This window comes from Sciurus carolinensis, chromosome 4, assembly GCF_902686445.1.
Source record: "Sciurus carolinensis chromosome 4, mSciCar1.2, whole genome shotgun sequence".
NCBI classification, from domain to species: Eukaryota; Metazoa; Chordata; class Mammalia; order Rodentia; family Sciuridae; genus Sciurus; species Sciurus carolinensis.
This window is the reverse complement of record NC_062216.1, coordinates 100569281-100596376: the sequence shown is the minus strand read 5'-3', so window position 1 is coordinate 100596376 and position 27096 is coordinate 100569281. Positions and strand designations below refer to the sequence as shown.

The 27096-nt window shown below is 30.9% G+C and overlaps 1 protein-coding gene across 1 annotated transcript in view; it reads left to right on the top strand.

Moving 5' to 3' along the window:
* Abcd2 (ATP binding cassette subfamily D member 2) overlaps window positions 1-25692 on the top strand; it is a 48282-nt gene extending 22590 nt beyond the window's left edge. Inside the window, exons 7-10 of the mRNA XM_047551821.1 lie at window positions 9555-9700; window positions 13601-13685; window positions 19353-19478; window positions 22518-25692. Coding sequence (XP_047407777.1) covers window positions 9555-9700; window positions 13601-13685; window positions 19353-19478; window positions 22518-22737 — 577 coding nt within the window. The 3' untranslated portion in view covers window positions 22738-25692. The remainder of the gene's footprint in view (window positions 1-9554; window positions 9701-13600; window positions 13686-19352; window positions 19479-22517) is intronic.
* The last annotated feature ends 1404 nt before the right edge of the window (window positions 25693-27096 follow it).

Sequence of the window (27096 nt, the reverse complement as noted above, 5' to 3'; positions counted from 1 at the left end):
ATACTAACATCAAGCTATTGTTTGAAGGCAGAGGTTCTTATAATTCTGGGGGTAGAGACAACGCAAACTAATTTTAACATAAAGTGTAGCAGAGGTACCAAGCTATCATTCATATACGTTAATGGGACGGAAGCTATATTCTTATATAAAGTGAAACTTCTTTAAATTAAACTATGTTGATTTCACTTTCAAATTAGATTGTGTTCCCTATTCTGTCCTACTTTTCTAAAACTCATTTCTCTAAACATTTTTAATAATTTCTCAAAAATGTTCCTTTAATTTTAAGTCAAAATTCTTGCAGAGATCTGAAGCAAGCATGTCTTAGTTTCACAGTACATTATGACATAATCATTTTTTACCCTTGATGGCAACAAAAAAAGAGCATTTCATGCCACAGAGTAAAGACCAAATTTTGCTTCAGGAAGTGCAGCACAACGGGCAGAACATTTAAATGAATGCCAGAAACACCAACATTGGCATACCTGTACTTTACGACGTGATAATCAGCATGTACCAAATAAATTTTGTAGATATATAAGATTTTGAACTTCCTTTGAATTATTCCTATGTGAATGGTAGCCTTCCAAATCCAGGATTTCCTCTGAAGTTCTTGTTCTATAACAACATTGTTTAATCCACATATGTAAAATCAGACAATGACTATTAAAAGACCAGTAGCACATGGAATCAGGAAGGAGGTAAAAGGACTTAACTTGCCTCCTTTCTCAATGGAAGGACAGAAAGGATATTGTTAAAGTATTTTCAATAAGATCTTTGTTTTTCTTCTTTTTTTGCCTTCTTTAAAAATTAATATAAGGATGTAGTATAGAAAAGGACCTAAGAAAGACTATGGGGGGAGGCTAGTTTAAATATTTTGATCAGTGTTTTCCTCTGGGTCTCAAGCTTTTGAAACTTTTAATTCTTAATGAATCTCTAGATGCCAAAACACAGGTAAGGAGCATCTCTTAAGAACAAGGAGCATGTTTTTTCAAGTAAGAAGCAGACTCAGCAAGCCATTGCCTAAGTGGAGGGTGCAGCTGTGAGGACCACTGCAAAAAAAGAACATGATGTGGCTTAAGTCAGTCCTCCTTAACAGAGCTCCATAACCAATAGGTCACATATACGTTGGTCCTGCTCCTCTCAATGTACACAAAATGTGAGCTTGGGGAGCAGGAGTTGTATTGGAATAGACTTCGCCCATGTTGAATCATTTTCAAGCAAATCTTTATAGAATATAAGCTAGAAAGAGCATCCACATGTCTGTATGTTCTGTAACAACATTATTTAACCCACATATAAAATCAGGTGATAAGTATTAAAGTACTTGTAGCATGTAGAATCAGGAAGGAAGTTAGAGGACCTAACTTGCCTACTTTACTGATGGAAGGACAGAAAAGCTATTGTACACTGTGTAGCATGAGTGGTATTGTAGTAAACTTATTATAACTATGTGGTAAATTTCTGATGAATGAATGAATATCTTCCAGATTTTTTTCCTACTGTCCAATGAGTCTGGCATCTTATACTAATTATGGTTATTTTATTGTTTTTAGTAATTATAATTGTGATTATTTTATTGTTTGCACATGATATGTTGCATAATGCTCTTTATGATAGGTATGACTATCACTTAAAATGTATTTAAGCCACGCAGAAGGCTCAGCAGTATTGCTCTAGGTAAGTTACTTCTATTTCTTGCTTTCTAGATAAAAGACTAAAACAAAGTAAATTTTGTGTATCATTGGACAATGATTTAATGAATTAAAATTGTATGCTTTGGTACTTCCTATGTAGTAATTAGTCCTGTTCAGTTTTCAAAAGTCTCTTTTAGCATGAAGTCATCTATAAATGTAAACATGATTTTTTTTTACGTTTTTTTATGCCTTGGAAAAATATTAAAGATACTTTTTCATATTTAACTCTTCTATGAGCTAATTTATAAAAAATAATGATGATGGAAAAAACTTTTTATGCAAAAGTTTTCCTTGTTTTGCAAGTCAGTTATTTAAACCATATGGAATTGCAATTCTTATAGGTTGTATATGAAGAATAAACTAATATAATAATAAATACTCATAGAGTTGACTTTAAAGAAGTGCACGTTCTTTAAAACTTGGCGATTCCTTGGTAACTTCATGAATAAATTTTTATTTTCTAAAAAAAAGTTCCCTGATCTTAAGAGGGTATATAATTCCTTATCCTAAAGATATAATATCAATAATAGTAAATATCTCTTTTCAATGGAATATTTCTTATTTTTACTAAATATTTCAGAGTAATTGAACTTCAGTACTTAGGACTAAAATCTTGTTCTTGCCATGCATGAAAAAAAATCTGATGACATTATTGGTCCCAACATGTGCATTTATGTGAATTACTAATAGCTAAATTTTAATGAATTTCAGATTGCTAATTTCTTATTGCTATAGCAACATAGCAGCACTTAGTGATACATTATTTTTAAATTTAACACGTTGCATGCCTTAAATAAATTAGAATTCCTGTGAAATTTTTATCAATATTGTTCCAAATTAAATTTTATATTATTATAAAATTCTTTTTCTCTGCATATAGATCTTTCATGTTACATTTTATCCCTTAGGATTTCAATTGTTTTATTTGTTCTCAACTTGGAAGTGTTTAGCATTTTAGATTATCATTCCAGAGGTTCTAAGCACATAGCTCTAACACATCTTAATGCCCTCCTCTTCTTTCTACCGTTGTCTTGAATAAAGAAAGGTACAAACTCTAACACATATTAATATATTTACCGAAAAACATAAAATACCAGATATTTAAAGTGAACACACAAAAGGGAGAACATAATGAAAATTATAAATAAAAATATCCTGAGACATTTGTAATAACTATAAAAAGATCTTGGGAAATGAATTTTATCTCAAATGATTTTACTATTATAGTTAATAGTTTTAAATATAAATGCATATGAAAGAATTATAGACTCCAAAGAGAAAAAAATTGTTTTCAAGTTTTAAATAAAAATTATATAAATTATATTGTGATACTGATGGGTTTATTCCAATATCTTTCTACAAGTATAGAGGTGATTCTGAGTTTTACTTCAAGTAAATTAAAACTAATTTGTGTTTCTTTTATGAATGTTATGTGCAATTGGATTATTTCCTTGGTTGCTTATACTAGGTGTGCGCCATGATCCCCTTGCTGATGGGCCAGAACAAAAAAGCTAGTAACAGTCTGACATGGTAATTGATCTGCCTGAAATATTTAGAAGATAATCTGAATAGGTCTATGTATAAAAAGGAAAGTTTAGTAAAAGCTACTTTAGGTGCTTATCTATTATGTATAACTTTGGTAGGACAAGAGAAACTTGAGCTAGCTCAAAATGTTAAATTCTAGGTCTTTGAACTTGAAAGAGAAACATATGCATACGAATTATATGAATACTGGAACAGGGTTTCCCATTTCTTTCTGCTTTCAAATTGATTCAGTATCATCCTAAAACTTGACAGCCATTCCAGATAATTCAGTTGTAATTGTTACTTTATAATAATATTTTAAAACCATTGTATTATTAAAGTCTAATTAAAGGTCCTTAGTTGCTCTGTACCTCACTAAATATATATAGATTGTTTCATTTTTACCATTTTACATTGTCATAAAACAGTGATTTACAGAAAATAAAATCTAATAAAGTAGTATTTCACAAGTCTTAAATATAATTTTATTAAACATTTTTAGTATCATCAGCATTCTCATGTCAATTTTCAAAGTTAACAATTTTCATACTCATATTTTAATAGATCAAATAGCAAGTTATGTGGGCACATTTGCAGTTCTTTTTTTAGCATCATAAAATGTTTATGATTTGGCATTTTATTGAAATAACATCCTGATCCAAAAAAAAAAAAAAAAAAAAAAACAAACAGTAGCTGAAAATCATGTTGTCTTTTTTGTTTGGTTTTCATTTTTTTAAATTTCAGAAGTATGTAATTAGAACATTATTATTAGACTTTTGAAAACTCAGTAAGAAATTAAGCATTCCTAAAATAATTAAATCATTCTGCTTTGTCTTGTAGTTAAGAGACCTCATGAGAATAATTTCCATACCCGTTCATCAAAGAAAACTGACTGATTTCAAAAGGCCTAAAGAAATCATAAATAACATTAAGTTGGTCTTTTAAAGAAGTTACAATGTCTTGCTCCTCCAAATACCTATAAAAAAGAAAGTACTTGGCAGCCCAGTGCATTTTGATACCTTTGAGGCCCCATAAACTGCTCCAGTGAACTAGATGTTGCTCCAGTTACTAAAAGGAAAGCTTCAAGGTAAACTTGAGGTACTCTCTTGAGTACTTAACAGAATATAGTCTTTAAAATCTACATAGGTAGGTATTTATTGTTAATCACATTGAGTATAGTAAAATTTTACTACATAATATAAAACATTGATCTCCTCCTAGTCTCCTATCTGATGGAATAGAAATTATTTTGCTTTCTCACAAGATCTTGTCTTTATTTCTTTCATTCCTTTTTTGTTTTGTTTTGTTTGCTATCCTGGAGATGGACCCAGGGCTTTACCTTGCACATATTAAGCCAGTGCTCAACTGTTGAGCTACATTCCAAGCCTACTCCTTTTTAAGATGTTTAATTTTCACCCAAGCAGAGAAAAGTAGAAATGAACTATTTCTATTATAGTTATTTATTATCTTCCTTGAGCCTGTATTATACTAAGTGATTTAATCACAGTGCTTCATTAAGCTTGGTTAAAAAAAGAAAACACTATTTCATTCAGTCCTCACAACAAGTAGAATGAAATGTTTCTTTACAAGAGAGGTCCTTTTAGCTCAGAATTTGTGTCACAGTACCAGTTAATGGTGATTAGAATTCTATCCCAGAACCATGGCTACAAAGTCACAACCATGATTCTATTCTGTCTTCATTGAAATGTAGATGGAAAATCTATTTGATCACATACTAATTAATCAAGTTTTATGATAGAATCCTGTAGAAGCACTTTTGGAGTGGGTGCTATGTTTTTATCATTGCAGTCTTACTTGTGTATTGAGTCATGACTGCCTTTTGGACTAATATCTAGGGTTTGTGCTAAAGTGAAAAAATAACTTTGATTCCAATTTATAAGTTGAAGAAGGCAGCAAAAGCACTCTTTCCTAAGGTTTGTATGTATTTCTTCTCCTGAGTAGTCTCAAAGTACCTACTGAAAACTGCTCATTGGCCTATGTGATTAATTTCTATTTTATGCTATTATCAGATATTAAGATAATGTCACATTATATGAATACTTGAGCTTCTAACTATTTTTAAAAGTGTGATTAGGCTACAAAGGGAAAGATAAAGAAGAGGGCAAGAGGGGAAGCCATAAAAAGATACAGAAGACATATGCCTAGAAATGGTTTAACCACTTTGGAAAAATAGTCTGGCAATTCCTCAAAAAGTTTATGCCTCAATCAATTCAGTTCATTGGTATATGTCAAATATTCATAACACCAAAAAGTCTGAAAAAATGAAATATTCATCAGTGGTTAAATGGATTAATCAAATGTGGCACAGCTATACAATAGAATATTATGCAGTCACTAAAAAGAATGGATGAATTTGAAAGTACTATACTGATAGGAAGAATGAAGTTACATGAGGATATATACTGTATAATTCTATATATTTAAAATATGCATAATAGACACATCTATGGAAATATAAAACAGATCTGTAGTTGCCAGGGGCTGAAAGGTGGTGGTAATGAACAGTGTCTATATTTGGCTATTGAATTTTGGGAGAGGACAATGTTACAGAATTAGTGATGACAACCACATAAGCTTGTGAATATGTTAAAAACTGAATTGTACACTTTCAAAGGGTGAATTTTATGATACATTAATTTTGTCAATTCTAACAAAAAATATATATATGTAATTTTCCTTGTAGAGGTCTTTCATCTCTTTGGTTAGATTTATTCCTAAGTTATTTTTTACATGAAATTGTCTTCCTGATTTCTTTCTTAGTGGTTAATTATTGCTACATAGAAAAGTTAATGTGTGTTTTTATGCATTGATTTTGTGTCCTGCTACATTACTGAGTTTATCAGGTCTCCTGTGTTAGAACTTTTAAGATCTTTCAAGTATAGGATCATATCATGTGCAAATAGGGATAATTTGGTCTTGGCAGATGTAATTAAGTTAAGGATCTTGAAAGTGAATCATTCTAGATTAATCAGATGAGCTCTAAATTCAATAAATGCCTTCATAAAAAGAGGAGAAACACAGGAAAGAAAAAGAGGCATATGAAGGAGGATGCAGAGATTCAGGTTATGCTGCTATAAACCAAGAAGACTTGGCACCACAAGAAGCTTAGAGGCAGGAAATAATTTTCCCCTAGAGGCCTAGTGTGGAAATTGTCAATACTTTGACTTGTGGCCTCCAAATATATAAGAAAATAAATTTCTCTTGTTTCAAACCACCAAGGTTTTGGTAATTTGTTATTGTCACCCTTGGAAACTAAAACAGGTGGTATTCTTGAAAAAAAAATGCATAATCTGAATCATATGTGGAAACTATCATACAAATCTAAATTGTCCTAAAAATAACAACATGTTGGCATAGGCAGTGACCTCCTGAATAAGACTTCTGTAGCTCAAGAAATAAAACGAGAATCAATAAATGGGATAGCATCACATGAAAAAACTTCTGAACAGCAAAGGAGACAACGATGAAAAGACAGTCTACAGAATGGGAGTAAAATCACTCTTCTGATACAGGATTAATATCCAGAATATGTAAAAAACTGAAAAAACTTAACATCAAAAAATAAATAACACTTCCAACAAATGGGAAAGCAAACTGAACAGAAACTTCTCAAAAGAAGAAATATTAATGGCAAATTATATGAAAAATTGTTCAACATCTTTAGCCATCAGGGAAACGCAAATCAAAACCACAATGAGATTCTATCTCACTCCAGTTAGAATGTCATTCATCAAAAATACAAACAATAATAAATTCTTGCAAGGATGCAGAGAAAGAGGAACTCTTATGTACTGTGGAAATCAGCATGGAGGTTCCTCAAAAAACTAAAAATTGAACTACCATGTAATCCAGGTATACCACTCCTTGGTATTCATCCAAAAGAATTAGACAGCATACTTTAGGGATACATGCATGCCCATGTTTATTGCAGCACAATTCATAATAGTCAAGTTATAGAATCAACCTAGATGTTCATTCACCAATGAATGGATAAAGAATATGTCGTGTATATACACAATGGAGTTTTGATTAGCCATAAGGAACAACGAAAGTATGTCATTTGCAGAAAAATACCTGGAACTTGAAAGCATCCATATTAAGTGGAATAAACCAAACACAGAAAGATTTTAAAACATTGTGTTTTCTCTCCAATTTGGAAGCTAGAGGGGGGAAGGTGGAATGTCATAAAAGCAGAAGAGAAATCCCTCACTAAGGTAAAGGAAGGCAAGTGGGGAGGGTGGAGGAGAGGGTAAGGGAAGGTGTTGGGGAGTAATAGTGACCAAACTATGCTATACGCATGTGTAAATATGCCACAGTGAAACCCATTATTCTGTGTTAATTAATATGCACCAATAAAAATTTTAATTAATTGCTATAAAACTAATAACTGCTATTTGCTACCAGAGAATTTTCATTATTTGAAATGTTCTGATTATATTTAATATAGTTTATTGATTTATTATTTTTATTCTGTATTAATGCATGTGAAATAAAATGTAATTTCTTATAGGAAAAAAGAAAACCTGTTTCTAAATTAGGTCACTGATCACAGATATGGGGGTTAGGAGTAAGACCTATCTTTCTGGGTCCACAATGAAACTCAATACATTACCTAAATAATGTTGCATCCTTCTCAAAGGGTAATAACAGGATGTACCAGATATAGGAACTAGGAAATTATTGTTGTTTTTTAATATCACAAATTCATACTATTACTCTAATTCAAATATTTTCCCACCTTGTAATTCCACATTTGTGTTTTCCTTCTTCCATAGTGAGAATCCCAGCTCCTAACATTATCAAAATATTTTATTTGACCAATCCTACAATATACATGAAACAGTTTCAGAATTATATTTTTACCAAAAATAAATTTTCCTAATAAGGTTCAAAATTTCTTTTTCTTTTTTCTTTTGCCTTTGACATTTTGGTGCCAAATCAAAAATTGTTTAATTTATCCCCACCCCTACATTCTCCTGCTTGTGTTATATCATCCATTTGATACATTGTTCAGTTAATTTGTTTCTATTTGTATTCAGTTTTAGGATTCATTTATTCATTCCTGTTGGTTTAATTTTATTACCAAATAGTAAAATTTTAACATGATTCTACAGAACTATATTAAAAGGATATTTAAAGAAGCCATTTCCTTTCTGGTTCATCTTTGTTGATCATTCCACCTTCTAAAGTAATCAATTTCTGGTTTATTTTTCCTGTATTTCCTTGTGTAGATATAACCAGAAATGTGTATGTTTTGTTTTTCTTTTTAATTTTTTTTATATAGAAGATAATGTACTATATTTCAGTGGTTCTTTGCTGGAGATGATTTTGTCCATGAAGGGACTTTTGGCCCTATCAGGAGATAATTTTTTTGATCACCACTGAAGGGGGTGCTACTGACATCTAGTGGGTAGAAACCAGGTATACTGCTAACCATGCTACAATTCATTGGACAGCCTTTGGCGATAAAGAATTTTCTGGTTCAGTATATTGATGCTGCTGTTTAGAAATTCTGCTTTATGTCTATTTTGCATTTTCCTTTTAAATGTTATCATAGAAATCGCTCTATTATCTTTTTATAGAGATCTTCCTCATCCTTTTTTTGTAACTGTGTGGTACATGCACTATAGTTTATTCAAATAATCTATGGGTATTAAGTTGTTTTTAAATATTTTCTTATTAAAATAATGCTGTAATGGCTAATTTAATGTATTTTTTCTTCTGGTATTTCTAGAAATACATCTTTGGAGTAAATGCTAAGAAGTAGGGCAGAGGGCAAATAATTTGTCAGTTTGCCAGATCTCCTCCAAAGGGATTGTACCATTTTGCATTTTCACCATAGTATCAGAGTACCTATTTCCCCTAAAGTCCTACCAGAGTGGTTTACCAAGCTGTTGAATTTTTGCCAAGCTAGTAAGCAATAAATGCAACATTGTTTTAAATTGCATTTTTCTAAGAATGACTCTTTTTTCATTTTGTTTACATTGTGAAGTCAGACAAAATCCCAACTTTTATAATGTTTAACCCATAAATTGTAGATGAAGTACAATTACAATGCAGTAAAGAATATATATCTCTGCTGAAAATGTCAAATGATTTCTTGTAGAATTTTTTCTTGTGTCTGTGTCTCAATAAGGCTTTACATACACATGACAGGGAATTATTCTTCTGTGCCTGAGAGACAAGTACTCATTTTCAGGTAAAATATAATGTAGAGCTTAAAGCCAGTTCTATTGTTTTTAGACCAACAGGATGGCACCCTGAATAAACTAAAGTGACTTTACCCTAGGATCCTGTGTGCTTGGTGTTTTACAGGCCATATATGTCCCTGGGAAGTCTTCGAGATCAAGTCATTTATCCTGACTCAGTGGATGATATGCATGCTAAAGGTTATACAGATCAAGATTTGGAATGTATTCTACACAATGTCCATCTCTATCACATAGTTCAAAGAGAAGGAGGTATCTATCATTTTTAATGCTTCTACTTCATTTAAAAAATAATCTTGACTATACAATTAATTTGTGGTTTATCTAAATGCATGCTATTATTGGAACATAATAAACACATAGATTTTATTGCTTTTTCACTGACTCCCCCTTTCCTGCTTGTGTTGTTTAATATAGCATGCTAAGTTTTGTCTGATTTCCTTGTCACTAGAGCTAGTATTTTAAAAGTTTTCTTTTATATTTAAATGTATAAGTGTCCCTGAGGCTATTACCAGTCTTCATTTATGTAAAGTCTATGACAAAAATATTGGTCTGCCAACCTCTCAGTTTGCATTAAATTTAATTACTAAAATAAACCAGAATTCAAGGTTTAATTTTGCATGGATTTTATGATCTGTTTTACACCCATCTACATTATTAGAATAAATGATGTAGTATAGTGATTGAGAATATGGACTTTGAACTCAAAAAAGTTGACAATCAAATCCTAGTTAGCACTACTCTCTGTATCTTAATTATAAAAATGGACAAATATCTTTGTGCTAAAGCATGTAGCATAACATGAACACACAAAATTAATAGTAAATGGTGATATTTAGTAGTTGTAATGTTGATACTCATGATACTCTAGTGATGGTATTTCATATTTTACTTAGCAATTTCACATATATCATTTCATTTGATCCTTATAATAAGCAAATTAAGCAGGCAAGACAGATACTTATTTTTATGGTGGTTGTATTTTTTTACTACAGAGGGAAAGCAGATTTTCTTTTTGGTTTTATGTGGTCAACTCCATCCTGATGATAAAACACGGTGGCAGAGTAAATGTTACATGTTTATCTTGGGCAAGTTACTTTGAGTGGGTTTGAAATCCAATGATCCAAATAGAAATTTTAAATAGGGAATATTATATTCTTTTAAAAATTGTGAATACATCCCCAAACCATTTTTAAGACAGTTCTAAGCCTAGATTCCAACACTTGAATGATTTAGGAATGTAATAATTTTTGTATCTTCTTTTCCCTAATACAGAAAAAAAGTAGGAAGTACCAACCTTAATAATACAATAGTAATTGTTATGGCTTATTAAGTATTTGTTATGCAATATATACCATTTTAAGCATTCATCTATCATTTTATTTAATGCTCATAATAGTTCAATGATGTAGGTTTTACAATTCCTATTTTACAGATTAAACTCAGGTTAATAATTTACCTGGGTCTCACTGCAAGTATGGAGCAAGAATTCAAACACAGACTTGAAAATGTGTTCAATACTAGAGTATGCTACTGGGCTATGCCCAGTAGATTTTTAGATACTTTTTTCCTCGAAAAATTATTTTATGTAAGAATAATTATACCCTTACATGTAAGAATTTTTCAAGGAAAAAAGTTTTCCTTTCTTAATTCTTAAACATGATGCATTTAAGTAAAGCAGAAAAATAACTAGCTAGTTAGTATATCACTTTGGAAGAAGTCTTTGAAGTTCTCTTTAGACTAGCTAATCCTTTCCTTAGTAAAGGATGGAATTAAGAACTACATGACATTCTATCAAACAAGTTGTTATTCATATATGTAGTCTATGATAGAAATATTGGACTGCCAACCTCTCAGCTTGCATTAAATTTAATTACTAAAATAAACTAGAATTCCATGTTTAGGAAAGGATAGAAGAACTAAAAAATGGATATGAACTGAAGAAATTTGTGCATCTCTAGTAAAAGAGAAAATAATTTTTCTTCTTGGTTTAGTTTGGCTAAATTAGTATCAGAGGCAGCCTTAGGACCCAGAGTTCTGATTTTTGTGTTACAAGATGATGCAATATTGCCTGTGACACCCTTTGGTTTAGTAGAACAAAAGACAAAATTTATTAAAATATGTAAAAGTTAAAGTTTCCTCTCACAGAAATACTTTTCTCTTGTGCCTTGTTCTCAGTAGTCAGGGGGAATACTATTTTAAACCCAGAATATTTCTTCACTGTGTGGCAATCTAAATTGATTTTTTTCAAACCATCACTTATATTTCATAAGTGATACAAAATTCAGTCATGGGGAAAGCTCTGTAAATCACAGGGTAAGTATTATAAGTCATAGTGAAAGTATTATTTTAGTAACTTCTAGAAGCAAGAGCTGTTAATCAGATGGCATTTTGATATTTTTTTCCTAATATAAAATTAAAAGGATATATTTTCAGCTATAGACAACTTCTGGAAGTTTACTAAAGGAAATGAACTGGGGTTCTCTCGAGTGGAATTGAGTGTCATTGGAAAATAAGGAAAAGTCTTTTCATGCCAGATACTTTTAGATTGATTATTTTAAAAGTATTACTATCATTATATTTCTTTATTTAATTTTTAGAATAGATAATCTTTCACATTATTCAAAAATTAAAAGTATAAAAATGCTCTCTGGAAAATTCTTCCTGTTTCTGTTCCCTTCTAACTAGTTATTGCCTACCCATTAATAGGTAACTGCTGGTTTTGGTTTCTTATTTGCCATTTTAGGCTTTTTAAAAAGTGAAGTGTACTTTGCAATGCTAAACTTTAAAGGAAGAAGACATTAAGAAGCATAAAGATGTGTTTTATGTTTAACAGTTTACATTTTCTATCAAAGAATTTTTGTATGTCAAAAGAAAAACACATTCTCCTGATCAGCAAAGAATCAAATAATCTTTCTGATAATTGGGTTTTTCAGATATCCAGTACACATAAAACAATGAATACTTTGTTTTTTTCCCCTTTAACCAAGTTCATTTAGAAATTTTAATCATGATGAAAATTCAGCTGAAGGAAAAAGATGAGGGCAAAGAGTATGGAATTTTTCCAAGTAGGAGAACTAAATCCTGGACACTTAATATTTGCAATGGTACTCCAACTGTTTGTTGAGTTTTGACAGTCATTTTTCTTCTTTGAAAATTATGCTCTGCAGGAATGGAACTATGGCTTTTTTTTGGTTTTTTGTTGTTTTTTTTTTTAGTAATTTTTCCCTCTGTCTTACAAAAATAAGATAGTCTAATCATAAAAGCTTCAAATATTATAAAAATGTATAATTTAGAAAATAAAAATCTCATAATTCCACTCCCAGATATAGTTCTATGTGTGTGGTATGTGTGTGTATTTATGTTTGTTTACAGAAATGCAATCATAATACATACAATTCTGGAATTTGCTTTTTTCAAAATTTTCAATTTAGATGTATAAGAGCTGATTTTTTTAACATAGAAGTCTTACTTTCTGAATAAATATCAAACAGAAAGTCAGTAGTTAAGACATTTTCATAGACTGCACAGATAAACTGAGAAAACGCCAGATTGACTTAGATATAAATTGTAGTTCTGATAACTGACTGTAAACTTAGACATGCCTATTATCCCATGAATTTTGTACTTGTAAAATTCAAATGATCATATCTGTCTTTAAGCTGTGAAATTTAGAATGAGAAAAACTCACACGTAGCAGCAGGCAAATGGGAGTCATTTAAATTAGTTCCTCTCTTACCCTTTGTAGGCTTTGTAGTTGACATTTGCAAATTTGTAGGTCTTTTCTTCCATCTCCCTCTAAAATAAGCATAAACCCATCAACAAAAAATTTAAAGTGTCAATGTTAAAATTCTTACAAGATGTTTGTCAAAATAAGAACTTATTACCATTAAAAGAATATCAAATCTAAAACAAAATGCTTATACATGAGGTTCTGTATCCAAACATGTTCTGTAAAATATCAAGTTCCTCTTACAATTAGAACATGGCAGTAATCACTTTTCTGGGGTAAAAATGATAACAATTAAAGAATTTTAAATATATATTTAATATTTAATATATACTACATTAAATAAGTATATTTATATTTGTTATATTTATATATTATGTGTATAAATATATATTTATATATGTATTTTTTACTTTTTTTAGGATGGGATGCTGTTATGGACTGGAAAGATGTCTTATCAGGAGGGGAAAAGCAAAGAATGGGCATGGCTCGTATGTTTTATCATAAGTAAGTATGCCATATTCGGGTAACTACTATTCTATTGCAGTAACCAAAAAAAAAAAAAAAAAACGGAGGGGAACAGGATTAAGTATTTTCATCTTTCATTTAAAAATATCTTTAGTTTTTTCAAACTAATGCATAGAATTTATAGTTTTAAAGCTTCTTACATTGTTTTTTCTTATAGCCAAACCTCCAAGTTTTTGGGTTTTTTCTACCTTTCTGTTGAGAAACTTACATGAAATAGGGCACAGAGGGTCAAATTCAATTTTTATGTATCCTAAGGTTTAAAGTAGGATTGTTACTAATTTCAAATGTGAAGAATACGTAACCACTAACCAGTAAGTAGGTGTTCAGTAATATCTATGAATTAAATTATTAAATTCAAACTAAGTCAACATTTTAATCATTGAGTAGTTTCTTAAATTAATGATGCTCTCTCTCTTGAAAACCAGAAGTATTTCCAATGAAAAAAAGAATCAGCCCACCAATATATTGGTAGACTCAGGAAAATCAAGACCTTTGTTCTTTGCATTCAGCCTCATAGGCTTTTGAGTTTAAAAATACCAAGCACAAGACATAGGAAAGAAATAGTATTCTGATTCATTTTATTTGTCCTGTTCTTTGAAGAAGATCTCAATATCTAACTCTATCTCCCCCCATATCTCTCTCTCTCTCATGTATCTTAGATCTCTAGCAATGACAACCTGAGTTGTGCACAGCAGGAGGTTACCAGGAACTATGCTACTCACTTTTGAGTATTTACATCTTGAGTAAAAAGGACCAAGAATTGTGTATATGAATGGGCTGTGTGTTAGGGCAGATGTAACATTATTTTTCCCCTTCATTTTTAACTGGCCTATTACAGTTGTACAAAACTACGGAATTTGTTGTTACATATTTGTACATACACATGATATGACAATATAATTTGGCCAATATCACTCCTCAGCACTTTCCCCTCCCTTCCCATCTCCCACCCCTCTCCCTTTCTTCTACTGACCTTTTGCTTTCATGAACTTGCCCCCCCACGCACACACCTTTCTTTTCCTTTTTCCTTTCTAGTTTCCACATATGAGAAAACACACAACTCTTAACATTCTGAGTTTGACTTATCTTGCTTAACATGATGGTCTTTAATTCCATCCATTTTCCCACAAATGATATGATTTCATTTCTCTTTATGGCTAATAAAACTCCATGGTGTGTATATACCATATTTTCTTCATCCATTCATCTGTCAATGGATTCCACATTGTGAATTGTGCTGCCATAAACATGGGTATGCATGGATCACTGTCATAAGATGACTTTAATTCTTTAGTGTAAGTATCAAGGAGTGGCATAGTCGGATCATATGGTGGTTCCTGCCTAGTCTTTTGAGGAATCTCCATACTGATTTACATAGTGGTTGTACTAATTTAAAATCCCATCAACAGTTAAAAGTGTTCCTTTTTTTTCCACATCCTCTCCAGTGTTATTGTTTGTATTTTTGATGACTGTCATTCTAACTGGTGTGAGATGAAATTTCAGTATAGTTTGATTTGTATTTCCCTAATTGCTAATGATGCTGAACATTTTTTCATATATTTTTTGGCCATTTATATTTCTTCATTTCAGAAATGTCTGTTTAATTCATTTTCTCATTTATTAATTGGGTTATTTGATTTTTTGGTGTGAAGTTTTTGAGTTCATATATTCTAGCTATTAATCCTCTTGTCAGAAGAGTAGCTAGCAAAGATTTTTCTCTCAGTCTGTAAGTTCTCTCTTCACATTCTTTTTTTTTTTTTTTTTTTTTTTTTTTTTTTTTGGTACCAGGGTTTCAGGGATTGACCCAGGGATGATTAACCACTGAGTCACATTCCCAGCCTTTTAAAATTTTTTATTTTCAGACAGGGTTTTGCCAAGTTGCTTAGGATCTTGCTAAATCACTGAGGCTGACTTTGAACTTGCCATCCTTTTGCTTCAGCCTCCCTGGTTGCTGGGATTACAGTCATGTGCCACCATGCCTGATTTTTCTTCATGGTTTTGTTTTCTGTGAAGAAGCTTTTTAATTTGATGCCATCTCATTTGACATTATTTCCCGAGCTTTAGGGTCCTCCTGAGGAAATCATTGCCATGCCTATTTACTGGAATGTTGACCCTACATTTTCTTCTGGGAGTGGATGCCACATTATTGAATGAGTTGCAGAGCAAGCAGTAACACTTTTGTAGAAAAAAAAAAACAAACACAACTAGTAAAGAAAGCAAAAAAATATATCAAATGCTTCTTACTGAACATTTGCAACTAATTGGCAATCCTTTTAAAGAGCTTTATGGAGAAATTATTAAACCTTCATTAAAAGACAGAAATTATAAAATGAACACCATATTCTTAATTCACTGATTCAACATGTCTATGTAAATTTGCCACAGTTGATTTATCTTATGTTTTAAAAAATATCTGAGGTATTATTATAAAGCATCTAAAGAATTTCTCCTTCCCTCCTCCCCCACTACCTTTTAAACCATTGACTCATTTAAGAAACCAGGTCATATATCATATTAGAATGTTGCCCATTCTCAATTGATCTGGTTTGCTTCTTCATGGGGTGGGGTCCTCTGAATTTTGTTCCTCTCACTTTTTCCTATAAACTGGAAATTAGAGGGAAAAACTTGATCAGACAGGTTCAGCCTTTTTGATAAGACTATAATATGTAATGTCTATCATTAAAAGAAGAATGTATGATTTAAATAATTTTATTAAAATATAAAAACAAAATGTGGAGTACTAAAAAGAATCTAAAAGCTGTTATCACTAGTAATAAAACAATTTCAAATTTTGGGATAAGTTCTTCCCCATTTTGTTGGTACACAAAAGTTGATTGTAATCTTGTCTTAATGTAGCTATTTTCATGAAGTATAACATATCCCTCTTTTTACTTAATATTCTGTTGTGTACCTTTCTGTATTATTGTATAATAAGCTAACCATGGCTGCTTATTGATATAAAATTTATGTTCCAAATGTACAGATTTTAAGTATACTATTTGGTGACTTTTGATAAATGTATGTATGTATGCAACCAAACCCCCAACAAGATAGAGTATTTCTATCACCTAGAAAGTTCCTTCATGCCCCTTTCCAATCATAACCCCCATAGACAAGTTTTAATCTGATTACAATCATTCTAAATTAGTTTTGCCTCATTCTACAACTTCATAGAAATGAAATCATGGATTTTTTAGTGAGAAAAATAATTCATTGTGTTAATAGAATTATATTTGTAAAAATGTACATAGCTAGTGTAAGAATATGGTGAGCTAAAAAGTATGAACCAGATTTTGGTAACTCATAATTTTTAGTGAAGTGATTTTGTAATGCCCCTTTCTGATTCAAGAGTAAACTTTGCAGCTTGACATTTATGACCAGCTGTTACCCCTAATCACCCTGAATCTGTTTGGGTCTGGTCCATAAATATTCAGTAATATGATCATCCACATAGTTAGTGAAATGTAATATGATAGAATATAAAATGTGACCATAAATTTCTCACACTTTTAGTGTGTTAACAAGACAAACCTTGCAATAAAGGGCAAGAGGCATTAATAAAGAATGTTAACCTACAGAGATTTCAAGTACCTATAATTTGAAATAAATAGCTAATATTTGTATACATAAAATATTTTGCATACAATGTGATAATGAATAAAGATCAAGTCACAAGTATATCAAGAGAGGGAAAACTTTGTGAACCATAGGGAGATCAATGAAGACAAGTATTCAAAAAGCAGCATAATTTGGTAAAAGATAAAAGGAATTATAGAATTAAATCCAGTGAAAGGAAAGTATAATATTGAGGAACTACTTAGATCCTTTCAATCTCAGAGGATTAACAATAAGGTTTGAATTATAATATGCAAGACTTGAGCTAGCTAAAGTAGAGAACTTTGGCAGAAAATACTAAGTCTAATAGTGGTATACACTTTCTGAGAGGATTTTAATGTTTGAGGAATAAACCAAGAATTACTGTCTTGAGGGAGATGAATTAAGTACTTCATAAGTCCTATTGTACTAATGATAAACCAAGAGAAAAAGGAAGGAAAATCAGAGAAATTATATTATCTAATGTTTTATTTAGATACAACAATACCAGATTCCATATCTATCGCTTGGTATATTTAACTGCACCACCCCCAATTCTGCCAAGGAAATAAAACTGTGTGATTTATCTTACATCTGCTAGACTAAAGGTTGCTATGACAACAGAATATAAAATGTATACTTTTTCTAATTCTAAAATGGAATCTCATCTCCGTTTAGCTCAAAGCACTCTGAAAAATAAGACAAAATACAGTACAAAATTGTTACTAAAAAGAAACTTATACAGCAAAATTTTTTTCCAAACCTCTCTTTTTTATATTTTCTTTTCTTCTTCTTTTCTGTTTAAATAAAATAGTTGACTGAACAATGATCAATTCAGGTAAAGAAGTAATGCTTGAACCATAACAAAAAGCTGAAGCTACTTCCATTGATGTCATTATGGTTAAGATGCAGTGGTTCTTTGGGCAGCAAACAGTTTTAGAGTTCAATGAGGTATTAAAATTGCCTTGACTCCTCTATCTATTAGACTTAAGTACCTGCCCTGGAACAGGAAGCAGGATCCTATTAATAAGCAAAGACATCTTAGAAAATTAACTTGTAGTGCTAAGTAATTATTTATGCTGAATAAGAAATTATTATAATTAATGTTTTTTATTTGCTTTGTAATTTATTTAAAAATGTCTTCCTTAGGGAAATTCTCCTGGCAAATTCTTATAACTGATTTTCAACCACAACATGAATAGTATAGTAGGAATTGACTTTAGTCCCATTAACTAAGCTAAATCATGTTACTAGATACCAAATACACACCTGAAATCCAAGACAGGATAGAAAGAAGATGGGGAAAGGACGAAAGGATAATAGGAAGGGCATGGAAAAAAGGGAGAAGGATAAATAGGTAGAAACAGTGACAAAGTGAGAGGATGTCTCTAAATCTACACACATATTACTAAAGTAAAAATTGAGCTACAAAAAAATTTGTTGAGTATACCAGAAAAATATTTACTGACTTTTCCCCCTAAGAATTTGATCCTGAAGCATGATCCCAATATTATGAAACTAAACATATGCTCTAAATTTGCAAATAGGCACATTTACTCTTGCACAGTTTTGTAATGATGAAATTCTATTAGTAATGCTTAGGTATTCATATTTCTGATAAAATAATTTTCTCATTAAATCTTTGCTAACAGGACTGTGACCTGTTTAATAATTAACTACTGTTAAGTGTACTTTGCATGTAATTAGTCAGACCCTTGTCACCAAGAATGAACCTGCCTTCTGCAGGAAAATGCACTTGGAAACCTGCCTCATCTTTCTTATGCCTCATGTACATGATTCATTCATCTGCATAACAAAAAAAGTTTATTGTATTGTGAGCAAGTATCAGAAAGCCTACTTTTATTTAAGAAGAATGTCATATTCTGGTCCAAGTAGAAAAAAATAACTACATTTTTGCTTTATCACCTACAACCTTTAATAATGCCATATTCTTTTGCTTCTTTGAAGGTGTTAGCAATATAAATTGTATTGTCCAAAGAAAGATTTATAGTTCACATAGGAAAATAATTTATTTGTGTTTTTTTTTTAAAGACCAAAGTATGCATTGCTGGATGAATGTACCAGTGCTGTCAGCATTGATGTTGAAGGAAAGATATTTCAGGCTGCGAAAGGGGCTGGAATATCCTTATTGTCTATAACACATAGGCCTTCTCTTTGGTAAGTGTTTCCATTGCTAATTAATCTGTAATAGATGTTTTTTCTTGTTTCTTAAAAAACGACTTTGCTAAACATTTTACTATGGAAAAAAGTACCACAATTTACTCTGATTTTTGCCTTCAAATCCTCTGAATTGAGGACGACACAGAGCCAGACCAGCATTCTTGAACCCTTTTAGTAGAAACCTATAATTTCCACACAGGCTCCCAAATTGAACACATGTTGGAATAATACAGTTATTTCTTAGTCCTGGTGTTTTTCTGATCTCTATCAATGGCTTTATTATGTTATCCTATGTTTCAGTTCCTTACTCAAATAACCTAAAGAGGTATTAGAAGCATAGTCAGCCATTTTTTTTCATTTGAAGGAAATAATAGTTCTTTATGCAAATAAAATCTTTAATGTTATGTTTTTTAACAAGAAAAACATTATTTTTAATTGTAGCTACCCACAGTACATTTCTTCATAAAATTAAACATCATGTTAGTTCTCTGTGAATGAGTTTAGCCATTTTAGGTTGTAGAAGTTTGTCATTTCTGATTATATTTTCTCCCAGGGAAAGTAAAATACTTATTTTCCCTGAAAAGATTTCAGAATTAAGAAATGACATATTATATTTTCCCCATAACAAAAAATGGTAATTGTTAATCTTAAAGATTAAAATCAATACCAATGTCTAAAAGAAGTAAAAAAATTAAAAGCTCATTAAATTCTTTGATTTCTATACTTTATCATATTTATGAAGGAAGCCTACAGATTATCTCCAAAGAGTCTCAGCTAAAATAGCAGTGTTTTAAAAATCGCTTCAACTATATTATTTTAGTTCATAAAATAGAATATGCCTTTGAATCTCAGGGCATGAAACAACTGAACTACTTGTTCCTGCCATGTAGAAATCAAGTAATGTTGTAGGACCAGAGTGATGAGTTAAAACTTCATTATACATTGAAGGTAGAACTTGCCCAATACATGAATGACCACATTCTAAAATTACTCCTGGTTGTGAATCTAAAGCTAGAAAAGAACAAGGAAAGTTAAGAATGAAATAAACAAAATGAACTTTTTTTATTCAACATTTTTTATTGGTGCATTAGAGGTATACACCATGATGGAATTTGTTTTTACATATAACAAAATGAACTTTCTACCATTACTTTTCTTTCATATTATATGTCATCCTTCTTTTGTTTTTCCAATACTTTGGTTTTGACTTTCATATTTTAGTAGAAGACTTTTTGAATTTTCCCCCTTAACTTAGAAATACATTGTTTTCAATTTAATTTTGATATGGTCCCATCTGCTGGGAAGTCAAATTTTTGGAAAGTTCAAGAACCTAAAATACATGAAAAAATTAATCTGTGTCATACATAATAAAATAGATGAAATTAAACTTTCAGCTTGATGGTGACTTTACTCTATTAGCTATACTTTAACCTAGTTAAATTTTCTCTTGTAATTATAGCATGTTACAAATGTCCAATCAAAAGGCGTGGGAGCTGAGAATATATCTCAATGGTAGAACTCTCGCTAGCATGCATGAGGCCCTGGATTCAATCCCCAGTACAGCAAAAAATTGGGGGCAGGGTTTGGGGTTGGGATTAGTGGTTGAGTGCTTACCTAACACATGTGAGGCGCTGGGTTCTATCCTCAGCACCGACTAAAAATAAATAAATAAATAAATGAGTTGTAGATGGTGTCCATCTACAACTTAAAAAATATTCTAAATAACTGGGGACCGTAGAACCCAAGTGTTCATTACTTGAAGGAGAAATAAACTGTACGGTACTGTACAATGGAATATAATTTAGCCATAAAAGTGAATGAAGTAGTGATACATGCTACAACTGGCATCATTTTGATAAGTGAAAGAAGCCAGTGTTAAGGGTGACATACTCTATGATTCCATATATATGAAATATTCAGAATAGAGAAATCCATAAAGACAGAAAAGAAATTAGTGCTTGGCAAGATGCTGGGTGGAAGGGGGATAGAGGGTACTGCTAATGGGTATGGAATTTCTTTGGGGGGTGGTGAAGAAAACGTTCTGGATGTACATAATGGTGATGGTTGCATGAGCTTGTGAATATACTAAAAATCAATGAATTTTACATAAAAGATGAATTTATGACATATAAATTATATCTTAATTTTGAATAAAGGAACTGATTGAAAAGGTCTGCTAGTTATGGGAAATGAAAATTGATGAGAGTTAAATAGGAAACAATAAGAAATACTACAAAGAAAGACAGCAAAACTGGAGAAATGTGGGCCAGTTACTCAAATTGATAAAACGCAGGTGACTCAGTTATGGGAATCAACTCTGCTAAATGTAGTCTCTCCACACAATCCCCACAAATCCCAGAGACTAGTGATTTCAGACTCCCCTTAGGAGAAGATGCGTTGTATCTTATCTCGTCAATAATAATCCTGTACTGCTGTGAAATTCCTAAATATGTAATTAGGCCAAGATAAAAGTGATTATAAGAAGACATGGAAGTATTTTTAAAAATATTTCTGTCAAAGAATTCAACTGTTAAAAAATGTTTCTAAACTTCAATTATTGAGATATTTTTAATTATGTAGAACTACCACAACAAGATGGATTATTCATTAATTCCTATTGTATTTTATTTTCCAAGAAGTTTTTCTTTGATGATATTTTAAAATTTTACTTTCTTTCTCCAGTTTCCTTTTCTTACTTCCATTCTGAGAATGCTTTATTATTTATTCAGGAGCCAAAAAAGGTTATGAAGATCAATTAATACATACAACAGCATAGTCTTCCTTTTAATTCACATATACTCAGAACATGAAAGAATGATAAAAATCAGTTAAAAAAAAAAACTTCCTAGAGATTGAAACTTTGGATTGGAAAAAAATTACAATATCTAATTTTTTGAGGTATCCTTGAAAATTAAATGTAACATAGGCACCTTTACTTGAAATTTACCTTTGCATATCAGTTAGAATTACAAACCTCTAACTAAAATGACTTTTCACACTTATGGCTAATAATATTATTTCATTTCAATTATGCAGGAAATACCATACTCATTTATTACAATTTGATGGTGAAGGAGGTTGGCGTTTTGAACAATTGGATACTGCTATCCGTTTAACACTGAGTGAAGAAAAACAAAAGCTAGAATCTCAGCTAGCCGGAATTCCCAAAATGCAGCAGAGACTCAATGAACTATGTAAAATTTTGGGAGAAGACTCAGTGCTGAAAACAATCAAAAATGAAGATGAAATATCCTAATTTATTTTGACATGTTTTAAGTTAATTTTTTGGTAAAAGCTCAAGAGACACTCTATTATAGTGCATGTACTGTGTTAAGCTAAGCACAGAAAAAATCAAAGCCAGCAAGAAATGTTTTATATGATTTTAGCATCAAGGAAGTATACAATCTAACTTTTCAGAAGAAAATAAATAAATGTATTATGGAAGATTAGTCATTATGGCTTACACTAATTCCTAATGGAAGCCTAATTCACCTGCAAAACAAGATTTTCTAGGTGAATGGTGAATAGTGAATACCAGATTATTGTGTATATGTCATGTATCTGAAATTCTTAACATGGGAAATATCTTGGAAATGAGGCAATTTAAGAGCACCATTTGGGCTGATATCAGGTGCATAAAAATAGAATTTTGAGAACCATTAAGTCCATTCATGAATGATACTAGGTTTATTAGCTAGAATTAATTTACATCATTGCTAGAGGCCAACTAAATCTATATACAAAATAGCTGACAGTTTAATAATTTCAGTATGAAAAAAAATATTTTAATTGCAGTGGTTGAAAGAAAAAAGCATGGCTAAACATGTATAAAATACCATATTTCAAAAATTTTAGACTTTGAGCATCTTAATGCAGATATATAAAAATTCTAATGAGAATCTTGCATATCTGTTAATAAACTAATTTTTAAAAGAGAATTGCCAAGACAGAAAAGGCATATCCAAATGTTTGCCTCATCCTGTTACTTTACTTGGCAGAATTATCTATTACAATTCTGTTCAGAAATACTGTTTTGTGTCCAAAAGAGGAGTCCAAAATTTTTAGAAATGTGCTACAATATAAAGATTATGAAAATCATAGTAATATTAGCATGCATTGGAATATAATACTTTATAGTTTACAATTCCCATTAATATCATTTTATTTTAATCTTTGTGGCAGTCTTTTGAGACATTATTTTTTCTATTTTCCTTTTGAGGAAATTTACATTTGGATTTACCTAATCATGTAATTTATTTAAAAACAGAACTAGGGATCAAAGGAAGTTCTCCTGAATCTTCAGTTCACTGTGATTACTACCATTTTTTTTTTAATTTCACAGGGCTATATTATCAATAAAAATTAGAAGTGGGCAGTAGTTTGCAGGAAGTGGGACTTCAGACAGGGCAGTGGAGTGAGAGCAAAAAATAATAAAATAAAACTTAGATGAGAAAAGAAATATGTTTTGTAATATCAGTTTATTATTATTTGTTTATGGTTATAAGAAATGAAAATTGAATGTTATGTGGAAAGGTCATTGGACTGTGGTTTAAAATGAACAAAGGAAGTTAGCAAATCTTTAAGCAACTGTGCTCTCTTACTTGATATTTGTATACCTCTAAAACATCAGCAATCTGAATGGCAGTTAGTAGTGTTTTAGGTAATTTAATATTATTGAACATAAAGACAAATAATCTACATGGATTAGTCATTTGAAATAGAGTCTTATCTGTTGTGTGCCTTGGAGTTGGAAGTACAAGAGCCAGGACTGACACGATAATCTCTTGCTCTCTACACTACCATGTTAATGGGCCATTAAAGATTGGAATGAGCAGTTGTTAGTGGCTTAGAATTTTATTTGCATATTTAGACACAGCCATGATGGATGCCAAGTCAGTGATTCTTAAGTTTTTATAGGAGATAGAATACCTGGAAGTCGTATATGATGTGATTGTTGTAGAACATCATAGCATTTCCACATTTTTAGTTCTCCATAACTAGGACATTTTAAATTATCAATAAATGTTCCCATCTAATATGAAAGAATGCAATATAAAAATCAAAATCAGTACATTTATACAAGTTTTTCTGTTAGTATCATTAACTACTGATTTATTCTTTTATGTATTACAAGTATCGTACTAGAAAAATGAGGCTGGTATTAAAAATCTTTAAGAAAAAGCATAGAACCAAAACTTAATAAAAATCATTCCTTAATCTTAAGATCTACATTAGCAGTTATCCAGTTTATACTGCTGTAAGGAGAAAAGTTTGAGGCCAGTGACTTATATAAACTTTAAAGATACAAAAAAGAAGAGTTCTCATTTGGAATGTGCATAGATTTCATGCCTTAATTTTCATAATTTAAAAATTGAACATTTCAGACCTGATATTTTATATTTTGAAACTTTGAAAGAATGTCAATACAAACATTAGACTTGAAGTTAGCCCTTATTTAATATATACTATCAACAAATTGAAATGAAGAAGATTCATTTAGTATACAGGACTCAGGATATTTAAAATTCTTTATTAAAAACTCCACACATCCCAATTAAAATGCTAAAGTTCTAAGATGAACAGGTTTTCTGTGTGTGTGTGTGTGTGTATGTGTGTGTGTGTATTTATTTTTTGAATTCTTCCTCAGGACCAATATCCTCTAATTTGGAGAGGAAAATAAAATCTAATAAATTTGTATTATATACCATTTAACTATTTCCAAGATGGTTCTATGGGTATACCATATATTACTATTCTCATAGTTACATTTTGTGAAAAACATGAAAAAGATTGAGAAGCTCAATAGCATCTTTGAATATAACGAAGAACAGATGAGGAAAGGGAAAAGAAATATTTCAGTTTTCAAACAATTTGCCCAAACTTTTGACTTACCTTTAAATAACTACTTAATGAGTGTTATTATAAAATTGTACATTTGGGGGGGTTAAATTAATTTGTGGAAAATAAGCTTCATTCCATGAAAATACCACATTATTTTTCTCCAGCATGTAGTGTTAAGCTAAGCATGAGTGTAAAATAGTGTGTTCTCTTATAAACAGGATGATGTATAAAAACCCCTTGAATAATCTCAAGGAGAATGATATAGCTTGAAAATCAACCCAGCTTTTCATTTGTTTACAGTGGAAATGGTTTCTTCTTCATAGTAATTTGATTTTTGTTTCAAATAAAGATTTGTCAGTAAAATCATAAATGAACATGTGAGTTTTGGGGACATTGGTTCCAAGTATAATTTCATATATTGGCAATAGAATTACCCTATTACAATATTTGGAATGAATTTTTGATTCTGTAAGCCTAAAAAAATCTGTTACAAATTGGAGTCCAAATCCAGAGAATGCAGCATATTTTTGAGATGTGCATAAAGTGGTAAGTTGTTAAATTGTTTAGTAAGAGAGATGCTTTGAAATAACTACTTATGAGCAAAATTGATTCTCATTCAAAAGTATAAATCACTTTCACATAATCCAGGGTGTTCCTAATTCTGAGGATAGACATTTGAATATGCTGAATATGTTTTGGAGTTGTAAATCTAATATTTACCACATGAAAGCTTTCTGGTGAATACTTCAAATATTTAATTAGAAAGAAATTCCTTTTTCATTGTTGGTAGCTTTCCTCATTACAAAGTACAGAGGGGATTCAGAGATTTTATTGTGAAATTTTCAAAACCCATTGTCCACTCATCAGCTAAAGTTTTGTGTTATTGAAAGTGAATAAGAAAACAAAAATGTCCTATGGTAAACATCACTATGTAGCTAATCAAGAATGTGGCTCTATGGGAATACATTATAATAGCACCTCCATCCAATGTGTGGTTACTTAAGCATACCATTTCTTGAGAATTCCTTAATTGTCATGAAAAAGCCTTGATTCATCAAAGGCATTACAAATTATTCCTGTGATATAAAATGCCCTATTTCTGCACTTCTAATGACTGCCATGATAGTGTCTACATACACCTCAGGTACAGGTTGTATGGTGCAAACCTTGTGTAGTATTGTGCAGAATAGCCACCAAATAGTTGCTTAAAAATTAATTTTATTTATTATTCAAAATATTTATGATGTCCTGACTTATACCAGGCACTGTGTAAGTTGATGAATAAACAAAATGTGGTCCCTGTCCCAAATGTACAGTCCACTGAAAATTAGAAAAATGAGAACCCTCAGTAAGAAAAACTCAATAACTACAATTATTATTTACCTACTAGGCACAAAGCATTGCATATACACTCATTCAGTAAATTTTCACAAAAGTAATGAAAGAGAAGTGAGGAAAGAAAGGTTAAGTAATTAATCCAACTTCACAAAACACCCAAGCTACAGAGTGAAATTTGAACCTAACAATATTTGATTATAAAGTCTATGTAACTTCACAGCACCTCTTTTTAATTATTCTAGGTCATTATTCATTATTGCTGATTTTTACTAAAGTTTTAAGTATAATTTTAACTGACTCAAGGCATCTCATTAGCAAACCAATGCTTGTCTTCATTTTAAAAGGAAATTTATGTAGCACAAATTATAATTTTTTGTTTTTATTACAAATTATGGATGTTGTCCTATGGAGCAGAGAGGACATAGGCAACTTTTCA